Source organism: Tetrao urogallus (assembly GCF_951394365.1).
Source record: "Tetrao urogallus genome assembly, chromosome: 3".
In the NCBI taxonomy this organism is placed as follows: domain Eukaryota; kingdom Metazoa; phylum Chordata; class Aves; order Galliformes; family Phasianidae; genus Tetrao; species Tetrao urogallus.
The window spans coordinates 66,633,074-66,654,080 of record NC_136815.1 but is presented as its reverse complement, the minus strand read 5'-3'; the positions used below and the strand labels follow the sequence as shown (position 1 = coordinate 66,654,080).

At 41.5% G+C, this 21,007-nt stretch overlaps 1 protein-coding gene across 2 annotated transcripts in view; it reads right to left on the bottom strand.

Annotated features, from left to right (window-relative positions):
• Positions 1-21,007, bottom strand: part of GRB10 (growth factor receptor bound protein 10) — a gene marked incomplete at its 3' end in the record, with an annotated part of 100,933 nt that overhangs the window by 16,645 nt on the left and 63,281 nt on the right. For both annotated transcript variants that reach the window (XM_079533402.1, XM_079533403.1), the window contains 2 exons: positions 7,724-7,880; positions 2,399-2,514 (listed from right to left, as the gene is read on the bottom strand). In XM_079533402.1, the coding sequence (XP_079389528.1) occupies positions 2,399-2,514; positions 7,724-7,880 (273 nt within the window). The remainder of the gene's footprint in view (positions 1-2,398; positions 2,515-7,723; positions 7,881-21,007) is intronic.

Sequence of the window (21,007 nt, the reverse complement as noted above, 5' to 3'; positions counted from 1 at the left end):
ATTTTGCCACTGAATTTCAGTGTTTACCTCTCTATCCAGGAAGGCTATCACAAACTCTCTGTAACTCCACTTGCCTGCAGAACAGGAGAAATAAAAGGATATCTCTAACTTGCAGAGCCAAACAGTATGAAAATGCATTAAAAGAAATCTCATGTGGAAATGCTGCAGAATCTCCAGTAAGTACTTTTACCTTCAATAGTACTCTCCTTTTATCCAAATTACAGTTCTTTGGCATTGCATCTGTCCGAACCTAAAACTCGCTCAATTCCATCAGAACACTCCACATGAGTTGCCATTCAAGGCTTATGTGTGACTGTTGATGCTTTCAGTTGGTTGTTCAACAATGAGTTTACATTCAGGACTTCAAACTTTTCAATCCATCTTTTGTAAAACCTACCCCTATATCTATTTGCAGTTCAGGATGATATAACACAGCCCACTATTTTTTCTTGTAACGACCAGTCAGCTTTGTGTTCTAGGAAATGAAATACTAAAAACTTAAAAAGGACAAGTGCAACGATTCTGACTGATGTCACATTCCCTGTTTCACATGCTACATTTGAATAATGTCAAAGTAAGCGTCTATTCTCTTCTCCCCCATCCTGTCATCACAAAGCAAATATTGCCTAACACAAAAACAAGGTGCTTCTGCAGACATTTTAATTTTCAGCCCTTCTTCACAATATCTCATTCATGCCGAATCTTTACATCACAAAAGTCAAACAGCTCCTTGCTAAACAGATTTACATTTTTTGATTTACATTTTTTTCCTTCAGTTCTCCTTTTCTTTTACCATGTTTAAAAGTGCTCATGTAATTCAGTACAATTCCGTTAAATCAATCTTGAAATATTTCAACATTATTTCAAGCACGAAGACATGCAGAAATGCCTGAAATAAAACAATGACTACAACACGATGAATAACAACAAAAAATGTTCTAGTTGAAAACATACCACTCTTCAGGCAATATAGATTTCAGTCTTTAAGGCATAAAGAGAAGCGCTGAAGAGAAATCACTCTATTGCCAGGTAGGTTGCACAATGAATTATGAAAGCTAACATTTACCAGCTTCTTTGAGAAGAAACAGTGCCATATGGCAATAGCTAATGCAATGGATAGGAAGCATTTGCATTCTTAAACCAAAAGAATGATTTATTCTCAGATTGCAAGAGTCTGGGACTGAATGCCAAGCATTCTGCGTCTTACTCCCCTACTCTGTTATTAATTAAAGCACACCACATTAAACTATGTGCTAGCTCTTATGATACCAAACGTTCTGTAAAACACTCATGTGTTTTACACTGAACATTTACAGTGAACACTCAGGTGTTCATTGGTTATCAGATGGGAAGTTCAACAGAAGCGCAAAATTACAAACATTTTGTGTGCAAGAAGGTTTCAAGCAGTAAATCAAGGCATGAGCTCCAAAGCAAGCACTAAGAAATGACAAACGCGTGTGGAGGAACATATGTGAGGATGCAGCAGTTGTGCCTGACTGTCCATGAGAAAGGAAATTAATTTCTCACCTGCAGTAACTTCTGCAATGAGTTTTCATGTGACCTCGGGTATCTTTTTGCTTCTGGCACCAGAAATACCAGACTGACACAAAATCTGTTCTAATCTAAACCTTCTTCAGATTGCCCTCCCTTCAGCAGTTTAGATGAGCTGCACGAACTGACTTAGGTTCACGTCACTTGCCTGCTCCCACTTAACTGTTCAGATAAAATCTGAGAAGTAATTCCCAAATAAGCAACTACACTACAGACAGTTGAAAATTACATCATTCTAAGGGCATGATAAGAGCAGTGTTACACACAGTTATGATATACCACTTACTTTTCTAACATGGATAAACATGAGGGCATGGAGAGGGTGAGTTTCAATAAGTAGCAAAGACAGAGCACACTAGTAAAGCACAGCCATATGGGAGACAACATTCAACATATATATATCATGAAGAACCGTAAATTCCTTGTACATAACAAGGGGTTACAAAGAGATTTTTTTAGTACTACTCTCAGAAATTAAAAACTTGATACTGTATACTATTTGATCAACTTGCATCAAATCAAGGAACTTTGGGAAAGAATGAGAAAATTTGCTTGTTTTTCTTGAATCAATAAAGATTTTTCTGTGTTGGTCACACTCCAACACAGCAATGGTGATTTTTAAACAAGTATATAAAGCCTCAACGTAGAAAAACAGTTGAGGCTTTTAGGCTGGGAATAGAATACAAGGAATATAAACATCACTTACAATTTCTTTGGAAAGATTTCTGTTCGGTTTTGTTGTGCTTTTTTCTTTTTTTAATAGATCTTCTAAGACCTAGCAGTGCCCATCACTGTTACTGCAACCCATCCTCCTCTGTGGTACAAACAATGAAGTAGAAAGACTCACCATGGGATTTTTGAAAAATTCATATTTTGCATAATTCTTCCTGAACAAAAATTTACTTTCACTTCCCATTGTGGACTCAACTTGAACTATGAGCTCATGATCTTCCAAGCATCTCTCTGTGGAAAAAGAACATAATGTTAACACACAACCAACGAGAAGCAGCAGCAAAATCAACTTCCAGAGAATATTAGTGAAAGCAACTTAGTATAATTCCATTATCTTTATTGAAGTTAACAAAGCATTTTATAGCTCTCAAATCATACTGTCATGAGGTTTTAAAGGAACTAGGGCTTAAGCATTACAAAGTTTAATGTTACATGGCAGAGTTTGTTAAAAATATCTTTTGCTGGGGCTACACAAGCATGGACTTCTGAGAAAAGAAGAAACAAGATTTTTTTGTGTGCCTCACTGTCTGTCAGTAGCTTAAATAATACACACTAATCTCTGCCTTGTTTTTTTCTATTTGCTGTGGAACTGGAAACATGGAAAGATTTAAGGGGGAAAAAATTGTGAAAAGGCCACTGTTAGGTCTTGAACTATAGTGGAAATACAGTGTCTTATTTGACTACGCTCTATTAAAATAGTTCATTTCAAGGTGAACTTCAGGCCTTTATTGTAGATGCTAGACAATGGGGTTTATTATGAAAAAGGTCACAGGACCTACTTTACAAGAATACTGACAGAGACAAATGTTTTGTACACATGACAGGGCAATTTTCTGCTCTACATTTGGTTACAAGGTAACTCCCCATAACCACTATTTCTTTGGTCAAAAGAATGACACATCAAAGCATGATCAGATAGCTTAACAAATCCAATTCAGTGAAAGCAGTAACTCAAAAGAGGGCAACTGGCCTAAGTGTACACTACTAAATGAAATCATTATCTTGGCAAATCTTCAAAAGTTTCTAAGAAAATACGTAACGTTCTTCAAAAGTCTCATAGCCTGTACTTTCCTCTCATATGTAATAGGGAATAAAAAGTGAGATCAAACAAAAAGTGACTTTCACGTAGCTCTATCCAAATCACATCACTGGCTGACCAAAAAAGTTTGGATAGCCCCTTCCCCACTTCATATTCCTGCATCCTGCATTCTCACAATTAGAAATGCCAGCCAGCCCCCCAGGTTCACTTGGGGAATATTCTGGATATAAAGCAACCGGTATCTCAAAAAGCAGCATGTTCTTGAATGTCACTTGAATTATCTGAGTTGGCATAATGACGCCAAGTTCTTTGAAAATTTAACTCCTCCCTGAATGATCCCATTGTCTTTCATCTGCACTTAGACTGTCAGTCATCACCATCTCATTGATGAACTCAGAATTTGCCATGCTTTTGCAATGTCCAGCTTTGCTACAGATTACATTTCAACACTGAAAATTTTCCACATTGGGTGGCTTTTACATTAAGAGCTGCTTCCTAATGCATTAGCCACAACACCACTTTTAGGGACAGTTCTTTGACTAATGTACACTGGAACACTACCACTGATATAACTTAATGACATTTCATACTACCAGAGTCCTCATCATCTGAATCCCTCTACATTATCTAGAGGCTTCACAGGTGAAGTTATATTGCCACTGATTTATTGCTGTTGTCATGGTTTGAGAAAACCCCTTAGGTCAATCTCCTCTCTTCACACCATGAGGAAAATGGTGGGACTTTGAGGGTGGATGGTCTTTCCGTTGTTTTTTTTTTATTGTTGTTGTTGTTTTTTTTTTCTCCAAAAATTTGCTAAGTTATATTGATAGTAATCTTCATCACAGTATGAACCCCGAAAGAAATGCTTTACTGCTGGATGCTTCTGTTACCTCACAAAGTTGTGATCTTTGCTTTCCTAACACTCTGTAGACTTGCCTAAAGGCAAGGACAAACCATGTCTCCTTTCTTCTGCAGTACAGAAGAACAGTTGTCAGTTTGGCATTCATAGGTCAAGTATATGAAAGGAAGTTAGTCTGGGTTGGCCGCTTGGAAAATCCTGGGCAATTTGCACTAGGTTAGTACAAGTGGTATGGAATGCCATTTGATATGCCAGCAACTAAACTTCAGCCCTGCTTTGAGCTTTCTTCTACAAAACCAGAAGCACAGATGCCAGCCTGTTAAGTTCAACAGGTCAGTTTGTCTTCAATTGTCATTGCAGCAAAAGTGACCAGAAATATCTCTTTCCTTATCAGATAGGATTGACTCAGTCTCCTCTAAGCAGGTGCTGGAGGGACAGAACATACTTCTTTTTTTCCTCCAAACTGCCCTCCATGACCAACTAGAAATATACAGAAGTGTGGAACTGACACAAGGTGGGAACATTAGTCAGATTCCATACTGAACAACACACAGGCATGTCCCATAATTAGTGTGAAAAAGCCCACCCTGTTTTTGTATTTTAGCAAGCAGTGTGGGTTACACTTTTAATTTGTTCACATTAAAGCAAATCAAATTCAATACACGTGTAAACAAAAAATATATGCATGAAACTCTGCATTATTATTTCTATTAATTTCTAATACAGATATCTCATCCTATTCCTAAATTAATGATAGTTAAGATTGGAGTAGCACGAGGAGAACAGCACATTTTAAGAAGAGCTTAGGTATATATTTCCAGATACAAATGAAATAACATGACCAAGTTTCACATTGCTTACATCTTGACCACAAAGCATTTTAGATAGATACTAGTTGCAAAGTGCAGCAGCAATCATTTACACATGTCAAATCTAAGCGAGTCTCATGATAGATTGCCACCATTGCCTCCAGTGAAAGTAAAAATAATCTGTGCAATCCAATAGCTGCTATTTGCAAGCTTGTATGTTGTTTGGAAGACAACTGAGTATGTGTGGAAAGTAACCAGTTAGAGGAAGGCTCCTTAAAAACTGGGACCTAGAAGATCACCATAGTGATAACTACATGGTAGCGCTGAAGATTTACTCTTGTCCTCAGTCTGACCAGTACTAAAAGATGAACTGGTTCTGCAAACAGAACTCTTTTGAAACAAACGTTAGGCAAGCCCAAGATGTTAAATGAAAGGAATTTGCTTCCTTTGGTGGGCTTCTGGATTGCCACCTGCAGCTCCAAGTCAGCAAAGATATCTCAATGTATCTTCTATAGAAACATAAGATCACAGGATTCTCGCTGCTCTGAAAACATTTTTCTTTCCACACTGCTAAATTTCTATCCATCATGGCTTCATATTTCTGCTACATCAGATGTGCTATCTTAATTTTAGAGGGAAAAATATGGAACTTCGGTCAGCTACTGGTATCTTCACCTGAGGTGAGGAGATTAGTACCTTAATCTGACAGTATTTGACATACATAGGGAGGCACTTAGGTCACCAAGAACCTGAAAGTATGCAGCCACATAGCAGAACTCAAACTGCAACCACAAGAGGGAGAACGCCTAGAAGCTGGTATTTGAAATTCATTGCGTATGTCGCAATGAACGCTTAGGTCCCCAAAAGATGAATTTTATCCCCTTCTCTGCCCACACCCCTTCAAGCACTAAACATGTAAATTCTGTATCGTGTCTTTTCCACACTTGAAACGTTCGCCTCACGCCCTCAAACAATGCGCTGTTTTGCCTGGCCTTCAGCTATGGAGCCTGGGGACAAAGTCTGGTGGCTGCTGGCGTCATCGCCTACACCCCTACTTCTGTGGGACAGCCTTTGTGCTCCGCTGAGAGCGAGAGCCCCGAGACAGGCAGGCTCTAATGTATATAAATGCAGCTGATAAGTATCTTGCTCTTTTCCCATCATTGTTAATTACCAAGTTATTTGTGTGTAAACAGAAGCTTTTGATTTCCTAATCAGCCTCCTGCCCGTTTCATTCAGAGATGTCACACACCAGAGTTTGACAGCACAATTAGTCACCATGGAAGCTATTGTGATGTCACAAACACTGAATTGTGGCATCATTGAATGAATCTGGCAGGAGAAGGATGTTGGTCACAAAGGAGAAGGCTTCTGTTTACACAATACCTTGGTAATCAGCAATGATGGGAAAGGGAATATAGCAAAAGGGAGCCTGGTAGTTTAATGAGCATTGATAAAACTCAACATTTGTAAAGGCTGTTACAAGTGTGCATATGGCACATGAAGCAAGGGACATAAAGATTCTGTAATTTATACCTTAATTCTTCACCTCATCCTACGTCCTCAAAACTGAAAGTATACCACAGCCATATATAAATGCTTCCTGTTAATTTTTTCACAGATTTATATATTAGGAGAGATACTCAATTAAAATCCCTGAATAATCAGAATATCCAACCATTCCTCTTCTTTTTTTTCTTTTTTTCTTCTTTCTTTTTTCGAGTGCTATTCTGGGGAGCAGTGAATCTATGTTAAGCAATGTCAACATGGGGCACTATATTTCCAGCAAATTCTTTCTTATTCATAAGGATTCTGAATTACGTTTTTAGAACTAAAAAACTCTATTAGCTACAGACAGCAGTCACAGTCCTAGTGCTGTTGACTGCAGCTTACAGTTTGTCTTCCTTTATTTTCTAGAAAAAGACTCACCATTAAGCACATCGACTAATACTCCAAGTGCTACGCTTTTCTAAAGCACTGTCCTATGGCAGAATTTTAGACAGCACATCTGAACAATATGTAGTTGCATATTGTGCATCAGAGCCACGCAACTCATCAGAGCCACAAAATAACAGGAAAAGCAAGACCGAATAACACAAGACTCCTTCGGGTAGTGTAATTAAACCGATTTGTGGTGTTATTTAACTCCTCACAGTTTTTCTTCTTGCTGCCTTCTTGGAAATGTAACCATGACACCTTAATTCCAGTCAGGTGAAGAATACTGCCTGGGGAGCAGATGCCACCACTGGTCCGGGGTCTGCCCATGTACCTGGTGGTGCCACTGCTTTTCCTTCCCCAGGTCAAGTTTGGCAGCCCCCTGTTCCCCCCCACCCCCGCTCCAGCTTCCATAAGCACTGCTGAGGGCATGTGAAACCGAGTGTGCTCTCCAGGGCTCTGACTGGTGATGAGCTGAGCTGCTCACAGGACCAGCTCCATGGATCAGGCTTAATTTGCCTAAGCTGTTTATGTGCAATAGCTTCAGACACAGCAAGGTAGCAACAGAGCTCTAGCGTGAGGATTAGGCAGTTACTGTTATTTTTTAAAATAAAAATAGAAGATGGGAAACAAGAGAAAGGCTTAACACAACAAATTGCAATACACAAAGGCACGTATGTGGCTTCAGCTAATGTCACAAATAAAAGCAGCAGAAAGGAAACGATCCAGCTGAAAGCGCATTCACATGAACCACCCGTCAGGTCCCCAGGTAACCATGCCACCCCTTTAACCATTCCCTACCTAATCCTAGGTGAGGGTGATGCTCCACTAGAGTCCAGCTGTTATCATCCACACAATGACTTTTGTAAACCAGCAGCTGGCAGAGGTCCCTGGCTGTCATGTCTGCTAGAATCTCGACCACTTTGCTCGTTCCATCTTCACTAAAGACTTTTACATCCTGCAACATAAAGGGTACACTTACAGATCAGCAGCTCTGGAAAGAGGCAAACCGCACGGCCGCCGCCGGACGGAGCGAGTCCTCGTTGTGCCTGGGCTGGGGGAGCTGCAGCAGGGGCACGTCGGGTGGGCGTGTGGCACTGGGCAGCACTGGTGGCGAGGCCTTGGCCTCCTGCCCCTCCCCCAGTGCCTCCCTGCACCAGACAAAGATGAAGCAGCGTTAATAGGACCACATAGACAGGAGCAAGCCGGCAGCAGGTTCTTTATCAGGCTGTGCGAGGAAAGCAAATGTGAAAAATGAAGGGAGTGAGCGCTCCTGCAGGGCACTGGGGTGCAGGAAGGCAGACGTGGTGGGCACCTGCTGTTCTCCCGTCGGTGCAGTTGGAGGCCTCTGGATGCTGGCGGAGTGGCAGGCCAGGACCCTGGGGAGAAAATGGCTTGTGGAGCCCTGCTAACTTTGGGCTGCCGTGCCGGGGAAGTGCCACGCGCGGCTCAGTACACGCAGTGCTCTCCTTTCCCGACTTCTCCATCCTGGATTCCGAGTGCTTCGGAACCAAACCTGCCTGACCCACACATCCCAGATAATAAAAGAGAGAAAGAGCAAGTCAGGAACCTTCTCCCCACCTCCTGGATTACACAGATGCTCTCCTCTTGGCATTGTTCTACTCAGACACGACACAGACACACTTGCTGTGGAATTATGTCCCCCACCAGCCCGCAGCCTGACGCTGGAGAGGAACTCCCCGCTTCCAACGCCGCATTCTGGCCGGAGAAGACAAACCTAACAAAAACCCGGAGGGTAATCCGAGACGGAAAATCTTACCTCAGCAGCACGTAAGAGGCAGCAGTCGGAAGAACAAGATGGCATTTTAAACACCGATCGCCTCTTGGCAGAGAGTTTGCTCTGCTGCCGGCCTCGGGGCCGGGCCGGGCCCTGCCCGCTCAGCACCTGTCGCCTCCCTGCCCGGGCTGCGGAGCGAAGCGGCCCCACCGAGCTCCGCTCAAAGGGTTACACGCAACCTTTGCGGTAGTGAATCAAACCACACCGCGCAGACCAATCCTAGCCCTCCCTCCGACTGATGTAATCGTTTCCCACACACTATCAGACTTCCAAATTATTCCCGCCCCCCCACCTCCCCCCCCCCACACCCTCCCATACAACAACAACAAAAAACTTACAAAGGAAACTCGCTTTCACGCCCGCCGCCCTGCGGGCACCCCTCCGGCAGCCCAAAGGGGAAGCCCCGCGGCCGCTGCAGCCTGGAGGGAGGAGTCAGCCCGGACAGCAAAAAGTTGTCTTTAAAAAAGAGCGCTCTGATCGGGCCGGCAAACTGCAAACCCAACAGCGAGCGAGACGGAAAGTTGTTGCTCCAGTTTGCAGGGAAAGAGGAGGCAATAGTACCCATTTAATTCTATTTCTTTACTGACTACTTTCCCGTCACAATCGACTGAAAAGGAATGGTACGAGTGAAAAGAATTCCCTGCTACTTTCTGCGGGGACACCAGCCGGTGCTGTCCCTCACAAGCAGCCCAAGCAGCTCCTCACCAGGCCTTACTAGGCCTGGGGGGCTGAGGCTGCACTCAGTGCCTGCTGCTGACCGGTTCCAGGCAGGAGGAAAGCTCTTCTATCAAGGGTGCCTCTCTCATACAGAGTAAGCTGTACAACCACCTTGCTCCTATGAATGGCAAGTCTTGGTGGGGTACCGCCAATGGAAGAAACCTGCCACTGCCTTTCAGACCCACTCAGGTCATGCTTCCTCGTGCTCCCAACCATCCGTCCTCGCCCTGAGTGCGGCCAGACACCGGGCTCTGGGGAAGCACGCTGGCATCTCACTGCACAGACACGAGCCGAGCTGTGTCAAAAACCCCACCATGCTTATGGCCACGGCTGGTCGCAGCAGTGCTCCATCATGGTGCCTTTAAAGCCAAGGGACAGGCTGCACGCAGGAATTAAGAAGTTAACATCACTGACTATTAATAGTGCTGAGTTTGCCATCAAGGACAGCGCAAGGCCGCGTATCGCCACTGACATCAGGGATATAAAAGACTCCATCAGCAGCAGACAGAACGGCCTGAGCTGAACCTCACAACAGAGGACAAGAGAGAGGAGTGATGTGAAACCCCATCCCTCTGCAGAGGCGAGACCGCCAAGGTCCCAGAGAGGCTGATGCAAAGTGTAAGAGGATGCCTTGCCCTGCAGAGTGCTGCAGAGCATGACCTACAGCCACAGCAGAGCCACTGACTCACAGTAAGGATTCGGCTCAAAACTTTCGGACACTTCCAGCAACAAAAGAGGCAGATAACGATATTTCACTAGCAGAGGGGTCCTGAAGTGAGTTGGTTCAATCCAACCCTCACACACTCCCTATCATGTCTCCCCTCCCCCCCTCCTTTTTTTTAACCACTTAAAGACATGAAGAGATCCCCAACCAAACTTCTTCCATCAGAAATATTATTTCACTTGCAAAATTTATTTGGAACTTAATATCCGCAAAAGAAAATGAAGCAGAACTCATTCTGAAAAAAGCACCGCAATAATGAAATCGCTTAGCTTGCAGCGGGGTTCAGAAAGTTAGCCTGACACTTCTGCCCTGCATCCCTCAGAGAAATGCAGTAAGATACAACAGCACTGCCTGCAACAGTGATTTACAAAAGGCCCCAATTACGTCAGCAGCACAAGGCACCTTCTATTCAAAATTAAGGTTAAGAATGCTAAGCCAACCAGAGCACTATATTGGCTGAACATTCAGTGCTTTACAGCGCAGAGGAGCAGATAACAGACTGCGCCATTGTTCTGCGAGGAATTCTTCCCTCCAGCTTTTTTTCTTTTTTTTCTTTTTTTTAAAGACAAAGGCTTAAAAATCAAAAATTTAAAAGAAGATTAATATTCACCACTTCACTAGTTGCATATAATGGGTTGTGTATCAGGAGTGCCCTCATGGCTATTTCATCTCCCAGCCTCAGCTCCTCAACCTCATAGTACCAAGTGGAGCATTTTACATGCATCAAGTAATGCAAACAGCATGCACTACTAGAGGACAAAAAAGTAAGCCCAGTTGTGTCATGATTACATTACTTTCCTCCTCCTTCTCCACTTTTATATTTGTGCTATCTTCTTTCCTTTTTGTGCAAAAGAAAACTTAAAAGCGTAAATAATCATCACAAAAAAAAAAAAAGACAAACCCTTAGGCTTTGAAGAGAAGTTATGCTGACAATCTTTGGAGCAAATGGATCAGCTTTTGCATTGTACAATCTGAAACAGATTACAGTGTAATTGATGCCAGTGCCAACCAACCTCTGCTGTGTCCTGGGCTCTAACTCCCAGCTGAGTCTAAGGAGAGAGCACTGAGGATGAGAGACCATCTGACAGCAACCTAGCAGAGAAAAGGCTGCTGTATGTTAGTTCTTCACACGTTTTCCTTTGTAATAGCAAACATCACAGGAAGCCATTAAAATACACCAAAGAGTCATTTCAGCTTTCTGTTGTACTAAGAGCCGCCCATCAATCCAGCAAGTTTCGATATTCATCTTCAAATGTCACTTGTTTGTTCAGACTTTAGAAGCATACCACCAACGATGTTAATAAAAAAGAAAAGTGAATCGAAATGCATGTACTTTGTACAAGCAGAAAGAGTGACTTATTCCTGATGGCACTTATGTCACAGACAGGTACACCAAGATTGCACCATTTTGATGTGATCAATTTTCTGAAAGCTCTCCGTGTTCATGGGCTTACAAGGGTAGGATGAAAGTTGGAAGTGCAGGGAAGCTTTTGGTCAACCCAACGCTGCTGAAGGCAGCAGCTTTGCATGCACGTTACCCTTGAACTGCTAATTGCCTAGCTGAATTGTAACAGAAAGATAGTCGGGTATGCTTCTTGGAGCTGTAACCTTTGGTGAAGAAAAGCCCCTTATGCACACTCTGTGCACATCTGCAAAGCAAGCAGCAGCTCAACCAACCCCAGCCCTGGAGTACCACCCAGTTCCCCCCCTCAGTGCCCAGCAGCACTGAGACAGCTTTGTGAAGTGAGGGAATTTCAAGCGCTGCAATGAAATAAATATATAGGTCAATCTTGTGGCTCTTTTTGCCTCCTTTGTTGCACAGCTCATGCAGGAAAGAAAGCCCTTCAAACAAACTGCAGCAGTAATAGCAATAATTTGGCAGATAGCACCACTTGTATACAGGTCATTGGACAGCACTTATTAAAAAAAAAAAAAAGTGACTTATTTGATCATTGCTTTTTTGCTCTCCACATACAAACATAAAACCCTAGGAAATGCTGAGGTTAAGGTTCTCATAGCAACATTAACTCTCTCCTCTGGCATATACTATATTTAGGTACACATTTAGCAGCCTATGAACAACAAAGGAGAACAATTGTTGTAAGATCAAGATCTTACTCTTTGACTTTCATATTCAGAGTAGCAATCAAAAGCAAAGGAAAGAAAAAAAAAAAGATTTGTCGTATTTGTTATAAAATCCCTGTTCTGTCCGCCTTTGCTGGGGTATCAAATTTTATATCCATTTCCAAGAGCCAAAAGAACAACTTGACATGAAGGTGAATTGTCACATGATCAGCAGTCATCAAACACTGATATTAAAGCCATCAAATTTCTGAGGGTCATGGCAACAAGGCAGGTTTTGGGAACCACAACAAGATGGGCAGAGAAGGACATGGTGGGATTAACACTCCATTGGAGTAAGAATCTATACTTGTATGCCAGCGCTTCAGAACTGCTCATGTACAAACAGTCCGGCCCAGATTCACCCCAGGTAATTTTAGAGAGTTAAATTCCTCTTCGAGCTCAGGGACAGAGAGAGGGTAACTTAAGAGCTAAAGCACATGATAAAGGCATTTGTCTCTGCTCACCGCAGAGAGAAACCAGGCTCCTATCTTGGGACCTCAGTTGGATGCCTTAAGCTATACTGGCTGGATTCAGGCCTTGGTGACTAATCAAGCAAACACGTTTCCCTACACGACTGGCATCACTACAGACTCAATTGTTGACATTTGAGCTTAAAAAAAATTATCTGGTGTGTGATGTTGCATATACAGAAAGCACATTCAAACAGAACTCACAGGATGAGAACATTTGGTGTCCAATTAAAGTTTAAAAACTAGAACACTGTGAAAACAAACCAAAGCTTTCTCTCTTCTCATTCAAAACCACATGTGAAAATGGCCATTTGTTATAGATACACCCGACAAAGCCCATTCTTACAGTTTCCATCTTCCCAAAGCTACAGGTTTGAGTGCCCTCTGTATAAGCTTAGGCTTGCACCATAATTGTGCCAAGGCTTCAAAAATCTCAGCTGTTTACATGGAAAGGTGTGAACTTCACCATGTGCTTTAAAGAAAAAAATGCACCGTGCACATTTTCGTGACACAGGCACTGCCTGTGCAACAAAAGATTTATTCCAGCATGTACTCAACATATTTGAAGGCTGAAGGTTTGAAAACTGCAAGTTGCTACCCTGTAATTTCCATATTTTACAAATAAATAGCAGAATGCAGATTTAAGTGCTACATGCCTACATACAGACAACACACTGATTTTCTGTCAGTATCTTCTAAAGCTATTTCTCTCTTTCCCTCTTTGGTTTAATGCTCACATGCTCAGTTAAGTCATTTGACCTATTTGACATTTTTCTGTCTTCCCACTCGATTCCTCCTTTGCCTCTGGTAATTTACAGGTAAAAAAGAGAAAGACTGATTTTCAATCCTCGCAACAGAATAACAATAGGCCTTTATGAATTTTGCTGAAGCTTCTGGGTATCTGCAGTGTACTGGTGGTGAGAAAACTGAGGAAGGAATTCAGACAGGCCTTGAAAAAGTTACCAGCTGTAGAGGAGGGAAGGCACCCCATCCGCCAACTCACCCAGTCCTGATCTGAGGCCCAGACTGGTGGTCACAGCACTGACACACTGCGTGTTCCTCTTTGCCTGTGCCCTCCCCCATCCAGCACTTACCATTACTTTTGATCATCAGCCTGCAAATGAGTTCTCTTCTCTCCACACAGCTCCTCCCAACTGCAATTGCTTTTCATGCAAAAATGCTTTCTAGTTCCTAGATCCTTTATGTAAGTAAAAAAAATAGTTACACTGTTACACTCCTTTGATTATGTAATGAAGACATTAAGTGGTGTTGATGGCATTAACCTTTATCTGCCATATACTTTACTGTGCAATTTATCCCTAGATAGTTTGCAATCTTCCTCAGCTGTGCTTACAGAATGCATTATTTATTGCCTGAGTTTGCTCCAACAGAAAGGTTTAGTAAAAAAGTTCTTGCAAACGCAATTTAAGTCCCTAACAATTCTAGAAAGGGTAATATAAAAAAAACCTAATACTTTCTTGATTAAAATTCTTAAGTAACCAAGCTAGTTACCAAGTATTTAAAATTGTTTTGTCATCGTAAATTACTCTTTAGAAAAACAATTATTACCACATCTTCCTTGCTATACAGGCTTTCGACCACAAGAACCACATTAATTTGAAGCTTGGCAGGCAGCGTAACAAGGCTCCAGGGAGCAGCCTTCCATAGGATTCACTAAAATGGCGCAGGCCCTGTCGGCTTGGACTGCTGCTTCCTTCCCAGTTGGACACTGCAGCAACAGCAGCTGCGGCCCTTGCCAACTGACAGCCCTGGCCATGCTCTGAGCCAAAGAGCCACCTCAGTATAGGGTCTGGCAACGAACATTTAGCTTCTCACTATGACCTACTGCAGTCCAAGAACAACTTCCACATGGGCAGCCCGCAAAATCCCCTTTCCCTTTCAGGCTTGTCTGAGGAAAAAGGAGCAAGGAGCTTACAGAATAGAGCACAGGAACACCATGAAGAGCATTACATACAATCAGACTGAGCTCCAGCCCTCAATCTCTAGTCTCATAAGGTTGGTAAAGAAACCAGAAGCCACCTTTTAAGATACCTTTGGAAACTGAAGATGAGTATTAGAAAACACTTTCATTTTTAGTGCATAGGAAAATCTTTAGGGTAGCTCCATGTTACATAGTATAGTAAGAACCCAGGTTTCTGACTGTGGTAGACTCAGTAGCAGAAATAAAACCCAATCCAACATCCATGGATGATGCCAAATATGCTATAATGGGAACGTCCAGACATGACAAAACAAATACATTTGTTTTAAGAACTGGTAGTTATGAAACTGGCCTTGAACTACTGCAATTCAATTTACATGGACTAATAACAAAGAAATGTAAGCAAGTACCATATTTTTGAGACCCAAACATGTAGAGATGGTCAGAAACTACAAATGCAATACGGAAGAAGACAAAGGCAGACCCTCTTCCCTGTCCTGTATATCTCTGGGCAGCTTGGTCTAGTGGTTGGCAACCCTGCACATAGCAGGGGGGGTTGAAACTAGATGATCACTGTGGTCCTTTTCAACCCAGGCCATTCTATGATTCTATGATTCCTCCCCTCCACTCCTACCCTCTCCGCTCCATCCTTCCAAGAACAAAAAAAAAAAAAAGCAGAGAAACAAAGGGCATCTGAGCCTGCTTCCTGGTACAGGCAGTCGTAGTGTTCCTATGTTTGTTTTCTACAGCTCTGGGGAGTAAAAGAAACTAAAAAAAAATAATTAAACCTAGTCCTCAGCTGAAGCCCCAGATCCTGAATCCAACATTTCTTGCCAGAGTACCAGGATAAAGGAGAGTGTTCACGACAAGTACAGAGGTGTACTGAATTACAAGAAGCAATTATCTGTCTTTCCAGGAGTCACTTCACTACTCTCCACATCCAAAGGAAATGATGTTGATGTCTTAGCTCAGGAACTTAACTCAGCTGCAAGGAGAGAGGGAGAAGCTAGAAACTAAAACAGAAATTGAAACTTTTTAAAGAAGTCCATGAGCTTGAAAACATGAAGATGAGAGCAACTTAGGGCAGTGAAAAAGGTAACACCAGCTAAAGGAAGAAAAGGCGAAAACTATAGAAAGACCCTTAGTGAAAGCTGGACAAGACCTCTGAGCACACAAGTAGCAATGACTGTTTAACAGTGTTGACCTGAAGAGTACTGGAAGTACTGAAAGTCACAGGCTAATGGCCTCTGCGTGCTCTGTGTTCCAGTGTACCTTGGAAACAGAAGTTTCCTGCACATTGATAGCCTCAGCTGAAATTCACAACAGATTTTCCCAACAGGGCTGAGTTTGTCCTGCTCAAACAAAATCGGGGTGCTTTGCAGTCAGCTTAGCTGGGGCAGCAGGCAAAGCATCACTGATGCCTGGCCACCAACTCCTTCCTCACTGTCTTCCACACTATTGGTAACTTTGAGCCATGAGCATTGGCTGATTGTTGCTACCTTCACCATTCAGGATGTTTTATAGGTTGGTTTGTCGCACACAATAATGCCTCCTCCAAAGCTGCTCACATATGGACAATGTTTTTGTGCAACTACGTATGCATCAATTGTGTGAGCAGAATGAACCCCTTACAGATAAGAGCCTGACAAAGCTTGTGTCAATGGGAGAAGAGGGCTTGTATCATCCTCTCTCCAGTACACATACAATTCTCATTTTCCACAATTGCTTTCATCAGACACTGCTCCATAAAACTGTTTGCTCCACTGTCTAATTTGTACTAAATTTAGACACTGGAGCAAAACAATAGTTTTCCACAAATTCAAGAATGATATATTGAAAATTTCCAGGACTGATGCAAAATGTGGGGATATGTCATGACTACACTCGAAATTTTCTCTTGAACGCAGCAAGTCCCATGCAATTCTCACTCCCTTCCAATCCAACTGGAGAAAAAACAAAAACGACCATTTGAGAAATTGATTAATAAATGTCTAGCTGCCTTTCGTCAAAGCATCCTGTGCAGAGAGAGACATCAGCAAGACACTCTGACATCTCCCCTTAGGCTGTCCCATTGCTGTACTGGCGGGACTGACTCATGGACAGTTCTGGAAAGCTTGAAACACCACTCATCTCTGTGCATCTGTCCCAAGGTCCATCTGAAGGGCTCACTCCAGGCCCATCTGTAAACCCCTTCCTCCTAGTGGGAGCACTGCAAACAACAACAACAACAACAACAACAACAACAACAAAAAAAAAACCCACACAAACCAACCCTTTGCAGAGCTCCCAGGGACAAATTCCCTGCTGCCATGGTTACCACTCCAAATTGTCTGGTGGAACTAGAAATAAAAAACTTCCTTGAGAACAGAAGGCTATATAATGTTAGCTCTTCCTCCCTCCCCTCACTCATCATTGTTAGCCACTAAATCAGCTACATCTGGCAAATTTAATTTGGGCTAAATAAAACGTCACTAATTAAAAAGATGCCGAACAAGCAATACATGACATTATAGAAATGAAGAGCTCAGTATCTGAACACAGCCTTTTAGGAACTGAAAAGATTCAGCTAGTTTTTACCAAAAGCTGCAAAGCAAAGGAAACTAAATGGCCCTCTGTGCAATCATACTCATGGCAGCATCCCCCAGCAACTCTCCCTTATCACCCAAGTGTATGGAGGTTTCCAAGCATTCCTTCCTGGAACAATGGCAAAGCAGCTAGCTTATCACATACTGTAACAATAGGCTGCAAGTCTGCAGCTTGAATTCTAACTTTTGAAAAGAAGATTACTTTGCTAAAGCTACAACAGCTAAGCTGTTTGGCAGACCTGCATGTGAGCTGCATGAAAGCACCTATGGCCACGGAACAGATCCTGAGCAGCAGCCTCCCCCCTCCTCTGAGAACAGATCTGCTAAGTGCTTTGGACCAGATCCCCAGCATTTACACATCAGACCACTGGTTCCTCTCTGGTTTTGCTGGTCTTTGCTTATGCTTTCAATACCATTTCTTAGTTTCATTCCTATTGATAGTCAAGTGAGATTCACATATACAGCATAGACATCCCTCACCAATAAAGTGAATTTTAACAGAATTCTCCCAAGATGATTAAGTGAATCACATTGATAATGCATCTATACATAAGGCTGTTGATATGTGCTAAGTAAAAAGATTATTCTTTTCAGAGTAATCAGTATTCATAACTTGATATTCATAAATAACTTAACAGTAGCCTTTATCGTCACCATTCCAAACCTCAATGTTAGGCATAACAGGAAAGTGATACATTTCAAAACCATCATATCTTCCTCTGCTTTCTGTTACAAAAGCCTAAGCAGAATCACAGAATGGCTCCACCAGAGCAACCCAGAGCCTGTGCTGGTGCTCAGTCACCTGCACAGCACAGAAGTGCGGCCTGATGTCCAGAAGGAATCTGGTGTTTCTTTGTGCTGAGTCATGCTATAGTGGCTCAGAGTGATACAGAAATACTTGAAAGTCCATTCATCCAAAGCCAATGGATATCTCTTTAAGTTAAAATACAAGGCAGCATGCTGAAACCAACATCATCATTTAAAAAAATGCTTCCTGATATAAAACTAGATAACATAATGCTAAGAGATTTGATGCCAGATCTTGCATGAAAGAAAATGCCACTTCTTCATTCAACATCTGCCTCAGATTATTTTACATGGAAGCTGCTGCTGCTCTGAAGCTGTTAAGACACTCAGCTTGCAATTAAGCCATCTTATCTTTGAAGCTGATGGGAAGTAAAGCTTTCTACTCCCTATAGACATCTCCCTAAAATAAGATAATCTGAGACAAATTCCAAATGCATTTACTCTGTGTTGTCCACTCAATTAAACATCTTGCTCAAATGCAATCAACGAGTCTTCTCTCTAATTGAAAAGCTTATCCAACAATTTTCATGAGACTGCCATTAAACATTTAAAATAATTAGCTGAATTAGAAAGACATTTATATTCAAATAGCTCACAAGCCTAGTTTCTTTGTTTAGCATAAGCAAATGAATATGAAAAAGATCCCCAGAGAAAAAGAACAAATATTGGGTGAATCTTTTCTTTAAGACAATAGACACTCCCTAGAAACCAATTCTGCACGGTATTAAATGGGAAATCTTTGAACAACGGCTTTATTACTGTAATTGACAGCAGAGAAACCAACCATTCGCAAGACTGAGACAACGACAAGAGATTTTACTCTGTATTTTTATATTTTACAGATAATATAAGTCGATATGTTCAAGCATGCTTTGTTCTTCCCCCTCCCCCTCTACTAAGAAGTGAAAGAAATCCACAATGCAAAGCCATCAGTAACTTTACTTCCATCCTGACACAAACAACTGGCTTCACATTTACATCATAGATCTTCTTTACAAATTATGCTGAGAAAAATCTAGGTCATCGAAACCTTCTTGAAATGAACTGTGTAGAAACTAAGAGCACTGATGTCAAATTTATTTTGCCTTTCACAAGCTCATTTTCTTTTTTTTCCAGATTGACTGGAAGGTAGGTCAACCTTTGGACATCTTTCTGATTCTGAAGTTTCTATGAGTGAGTAAATTTCATTTCCATCCAACAAAAAACATTCTGAGCAAGCTGCATATATAAGAACAACTTTAAGGCAGCTAGACTTAAATTGCCAAAGTACAACTTACATCAACACAGACGATAAGCAAACATCCCAGTTTAAAATTCTTGACAACATACTGCATGGAATATTCTTTTTCACTCAAAACTTTATTATCTAAATAAACAAACATATATGAATGAAAATAGCGTTTTGCTTCTTCCTTTTTTTTTTTTTTTTTTTTTTTTTAACAATTTTTGGCATGAACTTGAATTCTTAACCAAATTCTATTTTCTTTAGAATATATTGTTACTGTTGATCTCCATTTATCTAAACTAGCAATTTCATTCTACAGACTTCAACTTAAAACATCTGCCACTTCAGCTCAATCATCATGTCTAATTTTTTTTGCTTAATTACATTGCTGAACACATTTCAAAACTATTTTATTTCGAAGTGTCCATTAAAACAGCTACTGTGCTAATTTCTAACTGTCAAACACAAATCTACCCTGACTTTAGCCAATATATCAAGTTCTGAATCATCACTCTTTGTTCACTCATTTGGAGACAATGCCATTTGTGGGAAAAACATCATTGCCTCTTCCAGCTTTAGAAAATTGCGTCATTGAATGGTGGTTTAGCATAACAATATATCTTACTATTTGTACAGTGTAGGAAAATGAGATAGCATTTGCTTCTTCCACAATTTTCCCATCCTACTGCACAAGATTACACACTGGAAGAAAAAAAAAAGCCAACTGTAGAGTATTGATGAAAAATACTCTATACTGAACTGTTTCTTGTACTCCTATTAACAAAACAGACATGGTCAGACACAAAGTGTAACTTACAAGTGGTTTTACAGGTTTCTGGCTAGATTTCTGCACTATTTCTTTCATTGCACTCATCCCCACAGAAAACAACCCAAGTTTCATTGCTTTACTTCCATCAGCTGAGGCTCTGTCAGTATATATAGTAAGAATTTCACTTTTTGATATGTAACAAAATAGCTAGTGCATGAACTTATGCAAGCTACCCTATGAAAACTGTGTTTAGGGAGCAATTGGAAAGGTCCATTCTCTTCTAGACAACTGTGACATATTTCTTCTCCCATATACAATGCTACGTTAAGCCTAAGAGCTTGGTCTTCTGTGTAAAGACCATTATTTTCCATGTGTACAGAACAGAGTAGAGAAACCATCAGGGAACTAGCTTTACTCTAGAGTTCAGCATGAAAGCCATCTTGAGAGGACAAATTCGCCTTACCTCAAGCATTACAGTATCGTTCCAATGACTTTGCCACCCCAATTTCAAAATAATTTATTTAGGGAAATTTCTCCTTCAAAAACCAAATTATGTTTGTTGCATTTGGTTTTGTACTCAAAACAAATGCTAAGGATAGCTTTCCCTATTTCAAAAACTGCTGGAAAATAGCAGGTCGTTTACTTTTTGAAATAGTGACCAAATGCCTTAAAAATCCACTGTAGAAACTTCTGCTATCAATTCTCCTGTGGGCTTACTGGCTCTCAAACACCTTTTTTCCCTGTTTCACAGATTCCTGTTTGTTCCTCAAACCTATTCTTTCACAGAATTGGGGTCACTATAAGGTATTAACTACTGAGGGCTATGAGTATTTGACTTAGAAAAGTTCACATTTGTTTCCCAAATGATTTACACATAAATCTATCTGTTGAAAAATGCTACCTCAGATGTCTGAACATTACATA